The sequence below is a fragment of the Lepisosteus platostomus genome, chromosome 7 (genome assembly GCF_059453375.1).
Source record: "Lepisosteus platostomus isolate fLepPlt1 chromosome 7, fLepPlt1.hap1, whole genome shotgun sequence".
In the NCBI taxonomy this organism is placed as follows: domain Eukaryota; kingdom Metazoa; phylum Chordata; class Actinopteri; order Semionotiformes; family Lepisosteidae; genus Lepisosteus; species Lepisosteus platostomus.
The window spans coordinates 42038470-42061083 of NC_142617.1; the positions used below are offsets into that span (position 1 = coordinate 42038470).

The 22614-nt window shown below is 43.0% G+C and overlaps 3 protein-coding genes and 1 long non-coding RNA gene across 8 annotated transcripts in view; 3 read left to right on the plus strand and 1 right to left on the minus strand.

Annotated features, from left to right (window-relative positions):
* Window positions 1-365: 365 nt before the first annotated feature.
* prelp (proline/arginine-rich end leucine-rich repeat protein) lies at window positions 366-11451 on the plus strand. Its single transcript, XM_088640475.1, has 3 exons — window positions 366-668; window positions 6731-7675; window positions 8020-11451. Exons 2-3 carry the CDS (start codon window positions 6742-6744, stop codon window positions 8187-8189), a joined length of 1104 nt encoding a protein of 367 aa, XP_088496601.1. The 5' UTR covers window positions 366-668; window positions 6731-6741; the 3' UTR covers window positions 8190-11451.
* Window positions 1237-5328, minus strand: LOC148658813 (uncharacterized). The gene is made up of 2 exons (XR_015940195.1): window positions 4705-5328; window positions 1237-2904 (listed from the first exon to the last, which is right to left on the minus strand). It is a non-coding gene; the product is annotated as an uncharacterized LOC148658813 (long non-coding RNA).
* LOC148658814 (uncharacterized) lies at window positions 10933-17563 on the plus strand. The gene is made up of 6 exons (XM_088640476.1): window positions 10933-11064; window positions 12044-12385; window positions 14212-14293; window positions 15042-15151; window positions 15974-16011; window positions 16911-17563. The coding sequence occupies exons 1-6, from the start codon at window positions 11025-11027 to the stop codon at window positions 17103-17105; spliced, it is 807 nt and encodes a 268-aa protein (XP_088496602.1). The 5' UTR covers window positions 10933-11024; the 3' UTR covers window positions 17106-17563.
* A 3318-nt stretch (window positions 17564-20881) lies between these two features.
* Window positions 20882-22614, plus strand: part of tfeb (transcription factor EB) — a 42402-nt gene continuing 40669 nt past the window's right edge. For 3 of the 5 annotated variants that reach the window (XM_088640490.1, XM_088640489.1, XM_088640495.1), the window contains exon 1: window positions 20882-21178. The gene's annotated coding sequence lies outside the window, so the exon portion shown is untranslated. Of the gene's footprint in view, window positions 21179-21311; window positions 21412-22614 lie in introns of those variants that run through there. The other 2 variants (XM_088640497.1, XM_088640493.1) reach the window with 2 other exon arrangements.

Below are 22614 nucleotides of genomic sequence, written 5' to 3' on the forward strand. Positions count from 1 at the left end.
ACAGACCATCATCTAGACTCTGTAGAAACAAAACCACAGGAGCAATTATTTTCAAAACAGACTGTATTGGGGATCAGTGACCACAAAATACCAAAGTACCCTGGAGTCATTGGAAAAGCAATTTTTCATTTAAGCATAACTTCTCTGGACTCAGCAAAAAATAGTGAAAAATCGGGCATGAGATTAAGTCTTCAGCCTTCCCTGGGGGGTTATAGGTGTTGGCCCAAGCAACAGCTGCAAGAAAGGATACAACACTGATGAAAACCACTGGATTCAAACAGACAGGGAGGGGGGGCTGCTGCAAAAGTCAGTCTTTCTTTCTTTCTCCTCTTTCTTTCTAAAGCCCTCAGTCGAGCTGTGCAGCACGCAGGGAGGTGATATTATTAAACAAGTACATCCTCTGCGACAGGGACAGGCTTGTGGGTAGAATCTCGAAGGATTTTTTTTTTGGCTGCAGGATAAAAGCCTTATTGTTGACCTTTGGAGAAAAAATCCGAAAAGGGAAAGGACCCAATAGGAAGTCTGCATTCCCAAGGAGGGGAGAGAGAGACAGAGAAACAGGGAGGGAGAGAGAGAAAGGAGAGAGGGAGGAAGAAAAGGGGAGAGAAAAATCCTTCAGGAGAGAAAGAGCTTACAGCTTCTTAAAAGAAGGCAGGTACAAGAAGCAGGTAAGAGGCACACACTTGTCTTCCTCAGAGTAGAGCTCTTCATCCTGAGTTTACTGCAGTAAATCTGTGTAACTTGGCAGGGGAGAATTTGCGTAGTGCTCTGTGTTACTATAGAAACTTGCTGCGTTTGTACTGGTACTTTCTTCCAACGTGTTCTGGCTTTGCTTCATCTCACAGGCTGTTTTCTCCAGCTTATGTCGTTCACAGGTTTGACCTTTTCAGTCTGTAAAGATATTTACAAAGATATTTCCAGATTTCAACTTTGACTTAGTATTGATGATATTCTGTCCAATTTCAATCGATCACTTGCGGGATTGTGTTTATTGTTGGACACTGTTCTTCCCAGAAAGTCAATCATTTTAATCCCTTGTCAAATGGCAGTTGTGGTTTTCAGAAAGCTCAGAAGGTATTATGTCAACAGTGTTTGGAGTTGCATGGGAGAGTTCTGACATCAGGTGGTTTTGCACAAAGATTCTTTTTCGATCTTTGCTGGCTTCATGCTTTTAGAAATTGTATTTAAGGAAGCATACTGAGTTGGGTTGTATTTGATAAAAAAAACTAAAACATCTTAACCAGCACATTCTGGACTTATTTAATCTTAAAAGTTGTATTATAAATAGCTAAGTGTAAATAACATTCGTTATACTTTATAAAGATACTCAAGGCTTTGTCTCAGGTACAGAGTTTGTCTACAGCTGAATTCTCAGTTCAAGGACAGTAAAACCACACTACCAGGTTTCTCCAGGAGATTAGAATTACAGTTGTGCATTTTATGGGAGAAGATGTTTTACACGAGATGATCAATGTGTGCTTGTTTCCACCAGCTGTCTTCATGACAAGTAAATGTTCAGAGTGCACACACCCCACATGTTTTTGCAATTAAAGAGCTTATACAGTACATTTGACATAGAGCAAATGTTATGCATCTTATACAGGATGAAACTGTGGATGTAATGTCTAGAACCTAGATCTAAATGGCTTTAAAAAGTCACAGGTTTTCATTTAGCTGCTTTGCTCATACAAATATGTTGTTTGCTGTACATAGAGACACTGGAATAATATTTGTCACGCGGGTCACGTTTATTTCATCTGCCAGGTCTGATTTCACAAGAAGAAAGTATGTAGTTTTGCTGCCTGTACGCCTAATCGGATACGTAGCTGTGAGTCTTTTTTGCATGTCCATAAACAAACGTGCGAGAATAACAGAAGGAGAAGAACGTACATACTAAACTTTACTTTGAAATGAAATAAAGGGATCAAGTGGAGCCTTTATGTCTGTGGAGGTCAACAAATTGGAATGTTTCAGCCTGAAAGTGCAAATAGGATTAGTTCCCTCCACCTCCCTGTGGCACACACACATACGCCCTCCCTCCTCCTTTGTCTCAGTTTCCCAGAAAGTCAGTGCCTGCATGAGGAATCAGAACCTGCGCAGAGGACCAGACTCATTCAGCAGCCATGCATGCAAGGCATCTGGTTCCCTCCTTGGACTCACTCTTTCACTGGTGGCAGGTTCGAAAACCGGGGCAGGGGCCCTGCATGAGCTGGCTCTCTTTTTGGGAGAAGTTGTTAGGGCTGCTTTATAAGATCTTCCCCTTGTCTCAGTGCTCCCCCTTCACTCACCACCACCTTGTCTCGGAACAACAGTCACTTTGCGCCCTTCCTGCATGAAGTCCATGTCAGACACTGACCTCCTTGGACAGAGAACAGGACCCCACACTAATCCTTTGACAATACAGCCCTTCAAGGAGTATTGTGCCCCTTCAGAACTACACCATGCAGGAAATACCATCCTGCCTTTTGTTCGTAGCTTTCAGTCCTTTAAGACCCATGACTTGTTTAATCCAGTATGTACGTACCCTCTCTAACTTTACCCATCAGGCTTTTCTCCCTGTCTGGAATGCAGAGCCAGAACTGCGCTTTCACTCCTAACAGGGACATTTCCTGCTTTCTTATCCCACTGAACCTTGCTGTTCCCAAAACTGACGTCAGTTTATAGACTTTTTTGACCATTCTGAAGAATGTGCCTCTTGAGCAGGGTTGCAACTTTGTGCCGTCCGTGATTTTACTTTTCAGGGGGCAGCTGACGCCTCCAGGAAGAAGAAAGAATTGCATTTAGGTTCCCCAGGTTTTCTCCTTCGCTTCTAGAACGTCCGTCTGCCTCGTCTTCACGGTCGGGCAGCTGTCAGTCAGCCAGGCAGCCAGAGCCAAACATCTGTAGATCATCTTAGGCAGCACCCTGAAAAAAGAATCCCGAAAGAAAACACACTTCCATTCCATTACAGTTATGTATTGTGTTAGCATCTAAAGCTCTTCGGCATTCTGTGGCTTTAGTCCTTACATCTCTCAGGGTACATCATTAATCCAGGCTGGATATATGCCTTTATGTTATGTTTTAGTTTTGTAATATTCAGGGCGATGAGCCCAAAAAAAGAGCCTTGGAGACTTACTGCTCCAAAGAGATAAAATACCACTCCAGAATTACTTCTTGGAACCTTTATTAAGATTTTTCTTCAATAGGTGGCAGTTTTTAAGGTGTTTATTAGGTACCTCTGCCCTATTTTAAACAATTGAAGAGTTCAAATTAATTGTATTATTTCTTCACTTAAAAGGCCAGGGTACGAAATGAAGAGATCAGAGGGCAGTAGGAGTGAGGATCTCAAGGACTGGAACTGAGTGAAAAGGTTTCACCAATCGTCCACTTCAATACGATGCAAACATATCTTTTAATTGACCTCAGGCTACTGCCCAGAGCAGAGAGGCCGGTTGTGTTGTGTTTGTGGAGCATTGGCTTTCCATCACCACACCATGCCACGCTGGCAGCTCAAATACCTGCTTGGTTCAGGTGCAAACAGGCCATCAGAGATCCAGTTCCAGTAGCCAATGGCTGGAGAGGCCAAGGGCACTGGCATCGCCTCCTCTCATCAGCGGGCATGCCCAGTGGGTGCAACCACAAGCACACATGCCAGCATAGCACATGTGGCCAGCTGTCATTTTCCTGGGGATCCCAGTTCCCCTGTTGTTATTCACACTTGCCAAAACGTCACCGCTCCACCGTGCACAGTTGTGCGAACTGACTTTATAAGCGCCCTCTACTTAGCTGCTTAATGGAACCGGGCCATGTCTTATAAGATTCCTTCTTGACAGGTGGGCACAGGCAGTACCTGTGAAGGTTCCACTTCCTCTGGCAGGGGAAGTGGACATCTGTCATATTTGCCTTAAATGGGCTGGCCCACACATGCCAGGGCCTCGTGCTTTGGTGTTGCAGTCAAGCGGAGCGAGAATTGCCCGATGCCCCCCCTTTCTTTGCTCCCAGAGGCTTTGCCTGCACAGACCCGTCGTTGCTTGCTATTGTCATAACACATGTGTTTTCTTTGTGCGGGACAATTAAGAGCAGATGGAAAAGAAAGAGCTGATAAAGTACAAATGCTGTCAGCTGTCCCTGGCTGTTTTTGAACAACTCGGATGCAATGAAAAGTGGCAAAAGGGGAATTAACGAGGCTGGAGCCCAGCAGTGCCTCGAAGACTGTGCCAGCATTTACTTCCAAGCTCAGCGGAGAATTTGGAACTAGAGGAAGCTGCCTATGACAAGGAGTTTATTGTGACTTGACTATTATAATACTTCTCCAGGCCCTGCAGGGAGGCAATAAAAATGTCATGGTATACATTGGAAAGTATAGAATTTAAAATAAATAATTTAATGTGAAGGCTTCCAAAGATCTAGTTAAGAGTAGTTTAGAATATTGTGCCCAATTCTAGTTGCTTTTTTACTCAAAGGACATTGCTGCCCTGGCAAATTTCAGAATTCTGTCCATAAAAGGGATACAATGCAATACAGCAATGGGTTAATGGAGCTGCTCTCTTTAGTCTTGAACAGAAGAGGTAATGAGGGGATTTACTTAGACTTTAGAAAATCTTAAAAATGGTACTAACCCAATTAGCGGTGTGCTCAGCAAATGCAAGAAAGACCTGAAGGCAAAAATTTAAAGTTGCAAGGAAGTGCAATTAGGGCTACAGGAGTACAGGAGGAACTTCTTACACAACGTGGGAGGTGGGAGCTTGGAGCCAGCTGCACAGCCGGACTATTGGAGCCGATTCCTCTTGCTTCACTAGCTCCCACATGCAACATCTTCCAGAGACCAGTGAGGTTTGGTCTGTGTACACTTCCGTCCCTGGGATCCATCACCTTGAAAATACAAAATGTGATCTGTCCACTTCAAAATGGACTTTACTGCTATAGATTCTTCTGATTACTTTGTTGCAGTTAGTCAAAACTTAACATTGATTTTAAAAGCCTCCCAATCGTGTGACATGAACGTTACGATAAAAAGTAAATGTGTTACCAAACAGATATTTAAATGGAATTTGTAACAGAAGTTGGGGAGGGATGACAGCAAGCAAGTTCAATCAGACTCGGCTGTCAGTAAATCACAATCACTCCCTCTCCTCAAACACTATAAGTACTGTGCGGGACCCCCTTCTCTCCCTCTCACACCTCCACCCCATCTCTACCTCTGCAGCTGCCCCTTGGTCACTCCTCACTCTGTATGGGGGTCCCAGCCCTCTCGTCCTCTGGCCAGGAGGTCGGCCCTCAGCCAAGCGGGCGAAGCCAGGTTTTCACTGAGCACTCCATCATCCTTTCAGGACACTTTATTCTCAGGTGTTATCAGAAAAACAAATCAGGCTGATTTCAATAAGATGATTAATCTCTTGATGAGCTTTTAATTGTTTTGTTGCATGCAAACAATAAAGTCTGAATTTCTTTACACTGGAGGAATTCTAGATTTAGATACACTTTTTTTTCTCCTTCATTATTGGAATATGTTTTTGCAAATAAAAGGCCAATTACTATAATCCTTTATCATAGTGTTCTTATTTTAATTTGTATCTTTTACTTGAGATTTGAAAAAACATGTTGTTTTAGAAAGGAGATCGTTATCAATTGCAAAGAAATACTCATTGAAAAGGTCAGAATCATTGTTTTCTCAATAAATATTTCCCAAAATGCACATGCAATTTCTGTTATAGTGTAAAGAACTGTAATGTAGGGATAACAGATTGGCTTTTAACAAATAATTACCTTCCTGAAAGACTCACTGTGTAATTAGAAGGCGGGTGCAACTACACGTTTAATCTACTCATTCAAGTATAACAAAAAATTATGCTGAAGTCAATTTGCAAATTAAGTATAAAATAAAAGCTGGATAAAATTCAGTAATTGTTCGCTAAGCATAGGCACAGTAGCAAATACTCCTTTTATATATTTGCTTGTTTTGAAATTGGAGCACTTCAAGGTTTACCAAAATTCCCCTTGTCATGTACAAACAAAAACAAGAAAGGTTACAAAGCGCAGATCACATGGTTCATGTGGCCTGTTCCAGAGTCAGGACCAATCAACCCAAGATCCAAGAATATCATCCAGCTGTCTCTTGAAAGAAGTCAGGGTACAGGCTTCAACAGCATAGCTGGCTCCCTTAGGTTGTTACAAACTCCTACAAGCAATTGAAAGATCAGGAAAAATGCCCCTCCCCCGCATTTTATTTCTGGCAGTTAAACATTACTTGCTCCACAGGGTCAAGGCTGAAAGTCAGGGAGGTACCTAAGGGAGCTGTGTCTGAAGCCAAGTGTTTCCTCGTTCCTCCTCTGCACTCCAGCACCCCAAGAAAGGATTCAGCAGCACAATGTTTCCTTTATATGTGCCACTGATCCCTGGAGCTGCAGCTGGAGCTGGAAAATAACCAAAGCAGTTCTGGTTCACTTTGAAGCACTAAATTGCTGCCGTGGACATGGCAGAGAGAGCACTTCACAGCACACAGAGACAGCATTTTTGCACCAGAGCCTTGCAGCTTGTGCGGTTATTGTGGGAACATTCTTTAGCTTTTAAGCGACATGGTTGCTTAGACAAAACATGGTTTCTCTGTGTATAAAAGTGGAGTCACGCAGTAAACAAGTGGTGGGGACTTTTCATTTTCACACTTCCCATTTGCACTGCTCTGGTGTGTTAGAGTGAACACACACACGCTTGGTCATCCCTTCCTGATTCTCTCTTTGCCTTTCCTGCACAGGTTACTGGACCATGAGGGCCCATCTTGGGTGTTTTCTCCTGTTAAGCCTTCTCCTGATTGGTGCTGTCTCAGGCCAGAGGCGGAAACCTGTAAAACCCACAAAAAAGCCTCCCCCCACCCTTCTGGAACCCAAGGAGCCGACAGACTTCCCTCCTCCCATCCTGGGGCCGCCCTCCATCTACCCGGACTGCCCCAGGGAGTGTTTCTGCCCTCCGGGATTCCCGAATGCCTTGTACTGTGACAGCCGCAACCTGAGGAAGATTCCCACCATCCCATCCCGGACCCATTACCTTTACCTGCAGAACAACTACATCGACGAGGTGACAGAACAGCCCTTCATAAATGCCACCGAGCTCAAGTGGGTCAACCTGGACAACAACCGGATACGGCGAGTGGAGCGCCAGGTGTTCGAGAACCTGCCCAACCTGCTCTTCCTGTACATGGAGAGGAACAACCTGAAGGAAGTGCCCAGCGACCTGCCTCCCAACCTGGAGCAGCTCAGGCTCAGCCGCAACCAGATCTCCAAGATCCCACCGGGGGTCTTCAACAAGATGGAGCACCTGGCCTTGCTGGACCTCCACCACAACAAGCTGAGCGACAGCAATTTGGGAAAGAACATTTTCAAGGGGCTCAAGAACCTGGTACAACTCAACCTGGCTCACAACATCCTCAGGAAGATGCCCTTGAACGTCCCACACAACATATACCAGCTCTACTTGGACCGGAACAACATCCAGGACATCCCAGAAGATTACTTTAAGGCCTTCCCCAACCTGGCTTTCGTGAGGCTGAATTACAACCAACTGACCGACAAAGGAGTGCCCAAAACAGTTTTCAACATCTCCACTCTCCTGGACCTCCATCTGGCCCACAACAAGCTGAGCAACATCCCTGTCTTTAATCTTGGCTTGGAGCACCTGTACCTCAACAACAACAACATTGAAAGTGAGTCCTGGGAAGGCACTGGGGATATGTCTTACTGTTTCTTTTCACTGTAAACACAGTGTAAAAGATAAATTCAATAAGACAATGTAGCTACTGTATGCAGACAGGCAGAGAGAGGAACAGATGGAATGGATGGATGGACAGACAGGTAGCAAAGCAGAGCATATAATCAGGCAATGATTGAAAAGAGCAGGAAACAATTACAATCTTTCTAGAAAGAATTATGAGTACTACATGAGAGAACTGAGTGGTAATAATACCAATTATGTCAATAATGCATTCTGTTCTCTGCATCTGCTGGAGAAATTAACACAGCCCATTCATTCTTTGTTTCATCTTTCCAGAGATCAATGGCACAGAGATTTGTCCTTTCCAAGTGATGAGTGTGGATCTCAGCAACGAGGATCTCCTGCCACGGCTGCGGTACCTGAGACTCGACGGGAACGAGCTGAAGCCGCCCATTCCATTGGACCTCATCATGTGCTTCAGACACCTGAAGTCCATTGTGATTTAAACCCACTCTTCCTCTAATGGCTGACGGAGAGCACTCCGCGTCCCATCAAAGGTCAAGGGTCAGGGTCAAGGGTCAAGGACTAACTGGTGTGGCCTTTTTTCCTGTTTGTCACAGAATCGATTTGATACCTAAGCCTTTAGATTCTGAAACATAGGAACCCTATTTATTAAACAACAATGAAATAAACGATGGAAATGCTTTTCTGGCAACAATGCCATTTTTTGCAAGCATGGATAAAATGTGCAGGTTGTTACTTTTTCCTTTAAGCCTGTTTATGTTTACAATATCACTATGGATAATTCTGTGTGACAGAGGTGGGCTCAGTTTCCAATTTTCTTCAAGCTAAGAGTAAGAAGACAGCATAATTGATAATAACAGTTAGATACACCTAGAAATAAAGGTACATTAACCGCCATATTTAGCAGTGTAGTTACTGCTTTCTAATGTCAAATAGAGCTCAACATCATGTTGTGCTTTATGTGGCAGGAAAGTTAGACACCAGACTTTTCCAGTAGTTTCTGTTTCATTATCACATTGTTCCATTTAAGGGAATGCTGTCTTAACAGAAAGAGTTACAAATTAGAGGAGGGTATTTGGTCTATAAGAGAATGAGATTCATAACATGTTTAAGCTGTTGCGTAAAACATTAAACAACCATTTGGTTAAAAATATCATTTATGTACCCACATTTTTAGGCTATCTCATTTAAAGATAGGTTTGCTTGCTTTGTTCTATAGAAATGTATGATTTTAGCGAGCCCATTTATGTTTACAATATCACCAGGGTTAATTCTGTGTGAGAGAGGCAAAGTGATGGGCAAACTGCTCATCTTATTAATTTGCAATGTACTCTGCTGTTTGCCCACATGAAAATTCAAGGGCTTAATGTCTTCTTAAAGAAAGTGGTAATTCGTGCAGCAGAATGTAATTAGTCTTGAGTGCAACATTCACTTGAATTCTTTCCTAAGCCCTTGACCTTTGAATAAATGCTTTGACTTTGACAAACCCTTTCTGAACTGTTGAAGTACAGAGTAAGTACCTAGTGGGACATGCTATTTCATAAAGTATGAGAAGAAGAATGATATATGTTTTATACCGATAAGCAGTATATCTCTGAAATACTTCCTGAGTCTTGTTATTTTTGTTGATGTTGTACTTCATATGGTGTCATTTCTCATTGGGTAGCCCTGCACTCAGAGCATTTATATATACAGACTTGGATTCAAAACACCTTATATGGAGTTTTTTTAACAGGCTTTAATTTGTGTGGAATAGTTGTCAGATGCCAGTCATGTGACTCACATGATTAGCTTTTCTCATCTGAACTAAATCTATTGAGATCCAAAATACATGGATCAGCCAGGAGATGCAATATTGCTGCAGTAATTAAATGTGTCTTATTAAATTTAACAGACTAGATACCATCCCACCTGCATTTTCACAGTTCTGTAGACATGGCGACTTATAGAGATTGAAAGTCAATCAACTTTTTGTGCTCTTTTGATAGCCCTATCTCCACACTCCTGTCCCGAAGTAAACACTCAAGTACAAGCTATTGCTTCTCCGTGATTTGTTTTAAACAAGGAGAGGCAACAGCAAATGAACAGCCTTTGCATTGTCCTTTGGTCCAGTGGAATTGGTGATTGTGTAAGAGGGATCTAATGGATAAAACAATCACAAATGAAGTGAAAGTGTGTGTCTCTATACCAGGCCATGGCAAGGGAAGCTGTAAATATCCAGGTGAGAGCTCACAGATTCGAGGCCTGGTCGGTTTCCTATTTCCTTCTGTGTGCAGCTGTGTAACAGTCTGTCCTGAGCTGCTGAAACCTGTTTCACATTTCAGCAGAAGGGCAGCTGCTGGTGGAAGGTCTGACCCACATCGTTATTTATACCAACAAAAAAATATTTCTGTTTCGGGTTTTCTTTTTTTCTGTCTTCAAAGGGCGATGTGCTGAAAGCTCAGAAGCTTACAGGTGATGGCTTACAGGACAATAAACATTTCAGAAATACTGGGTTAAATGTTTGTAGGCGGAATGCTATGATTTCTAAAAATAATAACTAAATGAAAATGCTTGCTGCAGCACTTGTTGTCACATTGTTTTACGAGGAAGACAGAAGGAGAGCCTGACATGCTTTGAGGAGTAATCCCTGCAAAACTAAACCGAAACCAAAAGGACACATTAGTTACATTTGGTTTTCTGCTTAATTTTTCTTGTCCCATCTTTCTTCCCACAATCATAAGACTTCAGTGAAATCATGGAAAAAAGCAGAACAGAACTGACTGTTTTCTAAAAAATGTGGGTGCCTGAAGAGAGCTGAAAGATTGCCATTATATTAGATAGACAGGCAAGTTAGCTATGTCAATCTGATGAGAAGTAATAAGGGTGAAACATCTTTCTGTGGCTCCTAGCTTTAACTTTATTCACAGCCAGTGGAATAGACATCACCATAAACAGTTCTGCTTTCTAGTGTTGTGAAACAGTCACAGCTAATTAATAGTCATATATCCCACAATTCATAGCAATATGCTTCCTCTTAAGATACCACAGCTCTGTTCCTTTATAACAACTAGATTGACAGTTGAATAACATAATCTTAAAAATGTATAATTAACAATTCTTTAAGAGCAGTTTAAGAAACAAGGCCATATTATTCTGCAAACAAATGTATTTCTTGAAAATATTACAGTATTTTATGCTCAAAAACATCCTCTTTCCTCTGCCTATCATAACTCTCTCACTTTAATGTGTCTTATTTCCCTAGCAGGAAGGGCTGGGACAGGCTGATAGCTTTGGCACTGCCAAGGAAATCGCACACATCATTTCAGCTTTTCAGCATGCTATTAAATGCAGTTTTATTTTGCCTACTCACACCAGGTAAGAATTACTAACATACATTTGGCTGAAATGGAGCACAGCAAAATGTTAGATGCGGGCATTGTTACAACTGTGCTAAATTTTATACTCACTTCCTTTCCTGAAGCTCTTGTGATTTCTGTTAATTTATTAAAGCACCGATGACGCAAATATGTTTATATATCAATAGACAGATTGGTAATAAATTAATAATAATACATCTGCAAGCATTGCTCATTGCTGTTGAATTTATTGTACACAAATGTTAAAGAATGAATGTTTGATTCCTTGTGGTTTATAAAGGTCAGCTAATTGTAAGACAACTATTAAAAGACAGTCATGTTTTTTTAATTCATAAAATGTTCATAAGAATTTATGCTTGTTTAATAAACCTGAACATAAATAAAATTATGTCAGTGCATTAAATGATTTGACTGTATGTGAGATGCACAAAACAGTGTCATAGGAACAGTTAAGTTTGTAGGGCATATCTGTGTGGAATTTTGTATGTTCTCCCTATGTTTGACTGGGTTTCCTCCCAGAGACATGCTGGTAGGTAAATTGTCCAGTGTGAGTGTGTTTGTGTCTGTGTGTACACTTTGATGGACTGACGTCCCCTCTAGGGTGTATCCTACCTTGTGCCTGTTGCTTGCTGGGATAGGCTCTGGCTCCCCTGCGACCCTGAATTGGATGAAACAGTTAGAAAATTAATAGGTGGATCTTTGGTCACTTAATTTGAATTCTACAAGAATTTACCTTACAGCTCAATCCACTATAATGGATTGGCTTCCTCCCAATTCAATCAGCATTAGCTCAATGGACTGACCACTATAGTACCATTATTGGGTAATGAACAAGAACAGCCGATATGGTCTGTGATGCTCCAGCATCGTTCTGATCCCATCGTGCCGATGTATATCGATCTACTTGGCTCCGCTGGGTTTGGAAAAGATTGGTTCCGCGTGGTGGGGTGACCTCCTGCGGTTCTTGTGCCTCACAGGCACAGTGACGCAGGCGAACTACAAGGTGGTCAGCGGCACGGAGGGGCAGAACTGCCTGATCCTGTGTGAGTGTGACCTCGTAGCCGCCCAGCCGACGGTGGCCTGGTGCCGGAAGCAGAGCGCGGACCCCTGCCTGCTCATTCTGAAGACCAGCACGGACGGGCAGCAGGACAGGGTCTCCATGTCCATCACGAAGACCAGCAGCACCCTTTTGGCCCGGGTGTCCATCCAGCCACTGGTGGCCTCTGATGCCGGCGAGTACTTGTGCGGCTTCTGGGGAAGGAATGTAGACGGCGAGTTCATTAATGTTCAGGACAGAATCATCCTTCATGTTCTCAAAGGTAGAAACTTCCTTTTGCAGTATGCATCATGTGTGCAGTCTCTGTTTCTCTCCTGTGGCATACAGAGACTGACAGACAGCCTGTGAGATGCAGGAGCAGGTAGATTAGGTTTTTCACCTCTAACCTTCAGTTATGTCCTACAGTTACACAGGACGTTAAATTTAAGACCCACATTTTCAGATCATGTTTTACAATCTGAAAAAACACACAAATACCATTCAATCGATAAATCAATTATGGCATAAACATTTTTGTGCTGTATGAACCAATTAATCAATGAGTGTTTATTACCAATAATTACTGTCTTCACAGTTTGGATTTCTTTTTCTTGGAAGTCTTGGATTGCCAGCCTCTTTCAGCAGAATAGTCTCACATCTCTTGAGAAGCTTTTAAGATGATATACAGTAAATGAGAAGCAACGCAGATCTAGGTCCTTATACATCTATGCAGCTCACCAGCGATCCTAATGACTTCCAACTGCATATTGCTCTTTTGTTTTCCTCCCTCAAGTTTCCCTCTGTCCCCTTGTCTTCAAAAAGATCACAGAGAAGGCGGCTTAAGGGCACGATGCCTGGGGTGTTCGACTATCCTCATAGTCACAGAAGTGACTCACAATCTCAGTGCTGAGATCCACTGGACAACAAAGGGGAACTCCCACAAAGCATGTGGAGACCATCAGTCACTGTCTGAGAGCTTTCTATGGACATCACAAACAGTTTTTCCCAACACACAGCTCTTCACTGTGGTCGATAAGGATGTAAGGGGCTTGATACAATTCGTTTCAGGCATTCCCAGCCTTTAATCATGGGCTGCAGAGAATACACAAGCGCTTATAAGCCTGTCCTGTCTTCCATGTTTTAAGGGTGAAAAGCCAATCTCCCTTGTGTCTGTGAGGGAGGGAGAGTGATGGGAGAGGTAATTTCCTTATCTGTAAACACCAGACGGTCTCTTGTCAACTATGAGGGAACCTGATCTATGTGATCCAAATGAAAGAGTTTTTTTAGGAGGGAAAATCAGGCGCAAAGAGTAGCTGAGATTGAGCACTTGTGGAAGTGGCAGGTCAATCAGGCGGGAAGTATGTGTACTGCCGGGGTGCAACAGACCAGAGAGAGCAAAATGTAAAAAGGTCAAAAGTCACAAATACATGTTCACCTTAGATAAGGTATCTGTATAAAAAAATACAGGCTGTTGGAGAGGTGTAGCAGACTGTAAAAAACAATGGGTTACATTAGAATTCTAAAATAATTATAATGAAAACACGCCATTTAGGAGAAGAGTTTTGAAATGTATTTTGTTTTCCAAAAGCATGTGAAATATGTGTAGCATATTAAAAATGAGGACGCACTGCCCATACGAATTTTCCTGGGGTGACATTTCTCCTGCCACTGCACTGCTTGCAAACTACTAATAAAGTATTAGTCTATGCAAACAATTTTAATCTTGTGTAAAGGGGCGGTATAGCATAGTTGGTAAGTGTCTAGACTCACTCGTAGCTGGTAGGTTGTGGATTCAAACACAGCTGTTGTACCTCGTGTGAAGCCCTTTATCCCAGTTGCTCCAGTCCACCATCTCCATATCCAGGGGGCCATATGCTCTCTGATCACTTCACACCTAGAAAACGGCATAAGCTCTGATGAGCCATTGAGAGTGCCTCGTATGGAATTATCCATACATCCTGCACCAGACTTGTTCCTTTCTTCCCACAGGTTGAATTCAAATAAAGTTCCAAATGTATTTAGAACAAAAAAAAAAGAAAAGATTTTTGTTTTTCCACCTGCACTGAAACAAGGTTTTTAAAACTCCTTGTGCAATTGTGTGATTTACAGCTCAGCAAACCTCAGACAACGCAGCCACTTCTCCTCCCTTGTTAAACTCCACTGACAAGAACGTAACAGAGCTCCGTCCCAGGTAAGGAGATGGCTTTACAGCGAGCAAGAGAGAGTGAGAAAAAAAACTAAAATGGAAAATGGAAAATCGTGGACCGTCCCTTCCAAATATTGTCCCAAAACTCATCATTGTGATTTTTTATAAATACCCAAAAAAAGACATCAATGTAACTGAGAGGGAACTGCATATTGTGAGAGAAAAATGGTTTAACTCATTTTCCTCCTGGAAATAAGTTCCTCAAAAAGGACACGCGTGACTCACTGCTTTTTAAAACCCACACGGGCTGCAGTGGGAATGGCTGTGTCATGGGATGCTGGGAGATCTGACATTTAAAAATCAAAATATTTTAAAACAATGGAAAAACAAACCGACCAGAAAAAAAAAAATGCATCTTTCGGAATGTACAGTAACTAGGCTACTAAAAACAAAACAAGCCAGAAAAACTCCAGAGTCTTTTGATAGCCAAGAGGAAGCAGACCTGGGCTAATTTACTGTAGATCCCTATGGTACTGCACTTTTCCTAGTGATGGCACTTTTGTGATCACAGCTCTCTCTGAATTTTCTCAAATCCCCCCAAATCATGCGCTCAACCCTCAAGATGGACCCCGCATCTCCACCAAGATTCACATTCCCCTAGCAATAGGTTGCTATGGCCTGAAGAGGGTGAGACGAAACTTACTGCTAAGCTTCCCGCCCCGAAAGCAAAGTCGGACACCTTCGGACACTGACGCTCCTCGAGAATGTTCTGTCACTCTGTTTTTCTCCAAAGGGGTACAGACCTCCGCCTCGCCCTCCCCCTGGCGGTGACCCCGGTCCTGCTGGCGGTCACAGCTGCTGGATACTTAAAAATCCAGAGAAGGAGGGATTCCAGAAAAGTGGGTAAGCCACCCTGCTGCTTTTTAAAATATTCAGGCCGCGTTTTTGCCCTCGTGAAAAGGAACGAAAAACCTCCCCTCTTGACTATGCCTCAGTGCTGCAGAAACATCTTAAGGTGTTTTCATAATTAAAGTCACAAAAGTCTGCAATCATGACACATTTTTACTTCATGGTCACGTCACCTGTATTGCATATATATACCGTATATCCATCCCTTAATATTGCACCTATATTGCAGCACAACTCACTTCACTGTTTTGCACTCTTATAACTTGGAAACAAGTGCTCATTGACGGTCATGGTCTGACAAGTACTTGTTTATGTAGGAAGGAGACAAAGTAATGCAGTACCCTGCACAGGGGAACAGCAACAGTATTTCCCCAGGATCTGAACCTATAATCCTTCTTAGTGGTAGTGCTGAGGTAAAACCACTGTTCCACACTGTCACCCCAGGCACACAACCACAGTACTCTGCTGCCTTTTTCCTTTTGTTTCTCTTGGATGACTTTTGTGTGGCTTGAACTTCACATATGAAGTCAGCTGCTAAACACACTCATGCACAGAGAGTGACGTCTGCTTGCTCACAAAGTCAGCACCTGTCCCATCATCCAGCCAAGCTAACCCCAGCATTTGAAACTGGCGCACCCACCAGGGGCCTTTGAAATTCTGCAGCATGCATTTTTTCAATCAGCACCCAGCAGTCTTTTCTTACTACATTAAATATCAAAGTTAAGTGTAGTTATGTGAAGGTTCATGTAACTGAGTTATGTATAACTGGCTCTTATTCTAATTATTCTTGCTGTCTTTTGGCATTTTTTTTATTAGGTGCTGCAGGGCCCCAGGATTCAGTCAGAGCATGTGAGGTACTGCATGTCTTATTTACCAGACAGACTGACATTTTTGGCGGTTACTCCTGACAAAGAGTTTTACTTCTTTATTTTTGTCTTTTTAATGCACGCAATCTTTTCTCTCCCTCACTATTTTGACCCCAGCTCAAAATGGGCAACTCAGATTTCAACAGACCTGCAGTGCACATGCACAGGGTCTGGTGATCGGCGAGTGTGCTCTGAGCTCATCGGATCCTCTTCACCACACAGTGAACTTGATTAGTCATGTTCTTCCACGAAAAAAGCAGTAAAGCAGATATGAAGAGACTGTTTCAGTCTAGTTACTTTCTCTTGCCCCAGAGCTTAACATTTAAGAAGTCAATCTTTGTGCATTGTACAGATTGCAAGTGGAACTGCTGCCGCTGACCTTGCATGGTTACAGGACCAGCAAGTGAGCTGTATGTGTGTGGATGGAAAAAAAATAACTAATCACAATCCATGAAACTCAAACCACCAACATTTTTATGTCTCTTGCACAAGCAAAAGCTGAATTCCACAGTCTTTGAGTTTTTCTTAAGGGCAGAATTTGGCCTACACATGTGGTTGCATTTCTTAAGGATAAACCAGCTTTTAATTGTGGATCTGACAGACAAAGATCCACATTAGACAGACAAAGAGAGGGCCAGATGTAGGATTGCACTGCATGTACCATCCCATGCGAAAGTTCGCTGTAGCATTCCTGCCACGGTGCCATTGTTTTAACACGATCATACCGGTTTATTTTCCTCTACTGTGTCTTTTTTCCCTTTGTGTGGGATGTGGTTTTACTCTATTGTTCAATGCTTTACCATGCTTTGCATCTGTTTACTCTGCCTGTATACCAGCGCTTCTAGAGCTCTTGTGATGATGGCTTCTCTGGGCGGAATGCTTTGCAGATCCCTGGTGGAGGTGAGCCCGGCGTGAGGGATCTCACCTACGCCGTTCTGACATTTCACCCTCGGGTCTCCTCTGAAGAAGCCAGATATGCAAACGTCCAGCCGGGCCAGGGGCCGAAAGCCCCGGAGACAGTGGAATACAGCTCAGTCTCCTTCCTGTCCACTGCAGGGCGAGGACATCAGGACGGGAAGTAGGAGAGAGTTACAGTGGCATTCCTGGGTTTGTGGGTCAGCAATGGATCCAGGCAAAAGGGCGGGCATCTTGCATCTTAAATGACAGCACCCACAAGAACACCATAACCATCTCGTGCCGGGTTGGATCAGAGCTCCATTACCTTAGAGGCATCAGTGACAAAAGAGAGATTAACAGAAATATTTATTGCACTTAAAATTAATCAATTAAAATAAATTACCCAGTAATATCTTTTCTAGACACAGGGTGTTAATGCCTACTGTATGTCTGCAACAGAACGTATTGGATCTGAAAGCACTCTGATATGTTCAGCACACACAATAATTAATCATTTAGCAAAAACAGATGACAGAATCCAAAGGAATATCAGGACTGCTCACAAAACTTGTTTTTTCTCCAAAAATGGACTATACTTTCCAAGCTTGTTTTAAATAAGTAATAAATCGTCTGCTTACTGGTTTGACCTGGTAATCATTTACAATGGGTTTTGAGAAAACGAGGAAAAAAATCATTTGGAAAATCACCCTGTTAATAGTTGAACAAGCTTCTTCATTACACGTCTCATATCCGTAGCTAAGTTGAATGCGCCCTCTTGTGGTGCCACAAGTGCAAAGGAAGTTATAAGGTCCTAACTGCTGACGCAACTTAAAATTTAATATCTCCGGCTGAGCGTTCACTACCGTGCTACAAAACAGAAACATTTGTGTAACATTATGTACGTTATAATCATAAGATATATTACTTAATCTGAAGTACAATTATTAAACACCCTTTTAACTGTGTTTAATAATAGCAGGAACTGTGGACCTGAGCACAGAACAATGCTCTTAAAAGGGCTACAGCTCACCACTACTTTACACAAAGGGTTGTGGGAGTGTGGAGCAGGCTATCCAGACATGTTGTTGAAGCCCATACCCTGGCTTCCCTCAAGTAACAGCTGGATGATGTCTGTTAACCATTAACTATCAAATGTCTGTAAACGGTCTTATGTTCTTATGGTCAGAAAATATTGGGAACTGCCTCTCTGACTATCATACAATAAGTTATCATGTCACTCTGCAGAGGATTCCTTGTGCTCCTTCTTTAGGGTGCCATTGAGAGCAACATACAATAAACCTGGGGACATAAAATAATTTGGTGGCCTAAAGAATGAAAGGGTTTGCAGCAGGTTAGCAAATATTTGAACAGGCCTGCTGATACAGCTTGTTGATATAACTTCCTTACAGGCAGGTTGCAGTTCTCAGCCAGGTGAGTTGCCTCTCCAAGGATTACTGTTTGAACCATGTTTTCTACAAGTTTCCTTGAGGTTTGACCAAACTGCTGAACTCTGCGTTGTCCCTGTGTGTGTGAGATGGACTGGTGTCATGTCCAGAGAGCAGTCACCCTGTCAGCCTCTGCTCCTGTGATTGGCTCCAAGCTAATACATCTGAAATACATGGGAGAAAATTTATGTTCATTCTACAAAAATAAAACCCAGCCAGTTAAAATTAGGATATATTAAGTTTTTAAAATTCACATCTTCACCACATCGAGAATTCTGATCTCAAAATGTCAAATATCAAAGACAGGTCATAGGTTGTTTAGTGTTTCAGGCAGCTAAACAAAACTGAAATTACTGTATTCGTCTTATCTTTTAAAAACAAATAGGATACATTTGCCAAGCAGGAACAATTAAAGAGTTTCAGCTCGCAACAAAAAATTCTTACAATCAAAGTTGCTACATTGGTAAAAAGAAATATTATTCATTTCATAAAGGAAATTATTTGAGTAGGATAAAAATTCAAACTTCCCAAAATGTTAGTTTTTTCAGAGAGTGGGTTAGTCTTTAATTTTACCAATCATGACATTCACTTGATCTGTGTAATCTCAGAGCTGCCATCGAGATTCCCCGTTTTCTTCATTGAGGAAGCTTGGCCTGAGCTAATTCAAGTATTCACAATCCCCAAAAGTACTGACAAAGTCAACACACTGGTCTTCTTCAGATTCAGAACCGAAATACAAATCAGGGGACAATAAGTGTGAACTAAATGGCATTTAAAACTGACCACAGTTTACACAGAGGGTGGTGGAGGTCTAGAACAAGCTGGCCAGCCATGAGGTCAAAGCCAATACCTTGCCTACCTTCAGGAAATTGTTGGATCCTTGCACTAATTAGCTATTGAAAAAGAAACAAAACAGATGGGCCACACTGCTTCCCCTCCTTTGCAGTTGTTTTTGCTATGGTGGGATCTTTAAGCTACAAGCAACACATACAATACAGTACAGCATTGCACCCTTTTTTAGTTGTAGCCTTTCCTTCAATTCTGAAGAAGAGTATGATAGCCCAGTCTTTCCTGTTGTTAGTGTCCGGTGGCCTGGGGGTACACCTGTTCTTTTACTTCAGCATTCCACCGTCACATGTTCTGCAGAGATCGGTGCTTCACAGACACTGAAACAATAACGCCCTGGAGCTCATTACACAGGGTCACCGAGACAGCTGGGTGAGCAGCTAAAACGACCACAAGACCAAAATCTCTAACCTCACCACAGCACACATATCCTCTAATCCGATCCGAACTCAGCAGGGCTCTCAAAACCTGGCTCAGCCTGCTGTGTTCACTAATAAAGTGAACCCTCTGCAAACAGGAGACACAGCCCCCCTACAGTACTTGCAGAGGGTGAATGACAGTGACAGTGACCTGCTTTTCATTGGTCCTAAAGAGACGCTTTGAGTATCGAAACAGGGGAGGCAAAGGGGTTGTCACATAGATCCTTGGACCGAGGCCAAGACCCACCAAGATCCAATTCCCAAACAAAAAGTTTTTATTCTGTGCAGAGAGCACTGAGACATCCTGCTTGGAAAACCGACCTATCACCATTCTCAAACAGCTCACTCCATCCTCACTTTACATCACCCTGCCCCCCCATACCCACTACTCCACCTGTCCTCACAACTGCATTGCTGTAGTTCCTGGAAATACAATAGTAAAACAACAAGGGCTTTTATACCTGGAAACAATACGTTATGGAGTGTACCATGAACGTTTTTGGGACGGGTGACTGCTGTCAAGTTCACTCTCACCTCAGTTGCCCTAATTAAAAATAACTACAAATACCCCACGTGAGGCTTTTCTCCTTCGCACTTGTACTTTCTGTCTCTGTGCCCCCTTCCCCTCCATCACCACTCGTTCTTTCCCCCTTCGTTCACTCCTCCCCACGCGTGGGGGTCCCAGACTCCTCGTCCTATGGCCTCCACGGCCAGGGAGCCAAGCGGGTTGAGCCAAATCTAACCGTGACTAGACTAGACTTTTTACCTGATGGAATCGTCATTATTTTCTGCAACTCCGAGATCTAAGATCTAGGATTCTGCGTGGAGTCCCGGGGGTGATCTATAAACTGCGTTTTGGGCACACAAAAATATTGACTTGCAGCAATAGTGTTGACGGCGTGACCCAGAAGCGTGAGAAAAGTCGCAAATATCAGACCTTGTAAGTCTGAGTGTCCCCCTTACCACTTCACAGACTTCCCCGAGAGTGTAACTAGCGTTTGTTAAATTGCTAGTAGAGTTTTAACGAGTGATCATTTGTCCCGGTGATAACAGGATTGACTGAGGATCCCAAAACACCAAGACTCGCAATACGTTTCATCACATCTGACGACGCGCTAGAAATCGGTACCACGCTTGCCTTTCCGCGAAAGAGCTTTTCCTCCTGCGCAAACTGCCCGCTGGGAGGAAAAACTACATTTCCCACAACCCACCGCAAAGCTGTCATTGGTGGTTCCCGCTGTCACAAGTGAGTACAGGTGACTGGAACACAACAAGACATACTCGGAGAGATTGTACACACTGTAATCACATCACGGAGGGGAAGGGAAAAAAAGAAAAAAACGAACGGCTTGCCTCCAAAACCGGGATCTGAATCTGTTCGAGTATACACTTAAAAATATCAAGAAGTTGGGAACTCGCAACTTTTTCTCTCTTGTAGGGGAGGAAGAAAATAACTTAAATATAAATATCCATTGCGAATCATTTCACAGCGGCAAGTGCAACTGATCCAGCACTTTAACTAACTTTGTTCTTTATGACCTTCAGCGGGTAAGTGCTCTGAGTATCTACCAACATTTAAATATCGAGAGTTCTGTCAAGGTCTAACCTAGGCGTAGTAGGGTATTTCGGGAGTCAAGATAGCAAAAGCGGGATTAGGTGTCAGTGCTGGGAACGGAAAAAGAGGGCTGTAACACGGCACCAGTGACTCTACAGCTGCGGGATTTTAGGAGCCGGGCAGAAAGAGGCGTGTGTAGTCCGAACTTCAGCAGCGCTGCAACGGGGTGTGTGATACTTGATAATGATAATGAATGCGTCCAACTTTAAAAAAACGATCAGTGTCACGCCAAATTTGACAAAACTGTGACAGCAATATAATGAAATATTCGGATACTCCTAAAATATTTTATATAATATTCGCGAATGATACGCTTGACTCGTTTCCTTTTTACATCTGGAAAAGCGCAGTGCAGGTTCGTAATTTTACAACCACAGAAAAAAGCTTGTGTCTGCAGTGGCTTTTAGTTTTACAGGCTTGTTTTGTTTTACTTACGGCGACACTGCTTCACTATCGCCCTACTGTAAGTGAAATAAGTGCATTGGTGGAATATTATTGTATGGACGAAAAGTGTGTTTGTAAAATCTAAAAGGCGCCCTTCTTTTACGAAGGTTCTGACCCAGCCCCCCCAGCATAATAAAATTAAGGAATTAAGTTCAGTTAATGGTGTTTGGGCGCCCTCGCTTCTGTATTCCGCAAACTTTGCGAGGAACCGAATGGAACCGGACGAGGTCGGATACCGTCCAAGGGCCGAGAGCCTGCGCTTTTCGCCGGGTTGTGTTTACACATAACGTAATACCTCCAGGAGGTTATTTATAGCATTAACGCAAGATGGCCTCGCAAAAAAAGGAACTTTTCTTCAGTAGCAACCTCGTGTGCGTTCTGAGTCGTGCGTCTTTGCAGGGGGGGCTCCAGGAACAGAGTCACCAGAAGACTGATAGCATCCAACTAATTGAGTCTGTTCGCTCCCAGTTTACAGCCAGCCGCGTAATGCAGCATTTTTGAGCGTGCAATAAGCGAAACTACATTCTGGGTAACACAGGTCACCCTGATGCGTCTCTTAAGCGGTCTCCTGTCTTAAAAAAATAAAATGTAACATTTCCCAGGGTGCACGATACAACCGGTGTGTTTGAAGAGGAGGAGTTTTTAGGCACTGAAGGTACAGCAGGGCAGCGTGCTGAAATTCTGTAGACTGGTGCGTATAGCGCGAAACGAATTAGGTCTTATTTGGATTATATTTGTCGTGCTTTTTCTTTTAGAGGCAGCAGTGGTCCGGGTTCTAGTCTAGCAGCTTCAAGGTAGTGAGAATCTGCTTTTGTGCCCTCGATCGTGATAGTGTACTTCACCAGAACTGTTCCAGTTGAAGACCCAGCTGTATCAGTGGGCACAAATCCCAAGCTGCTTTGGTTAAAAGCATCAGATAAAAATG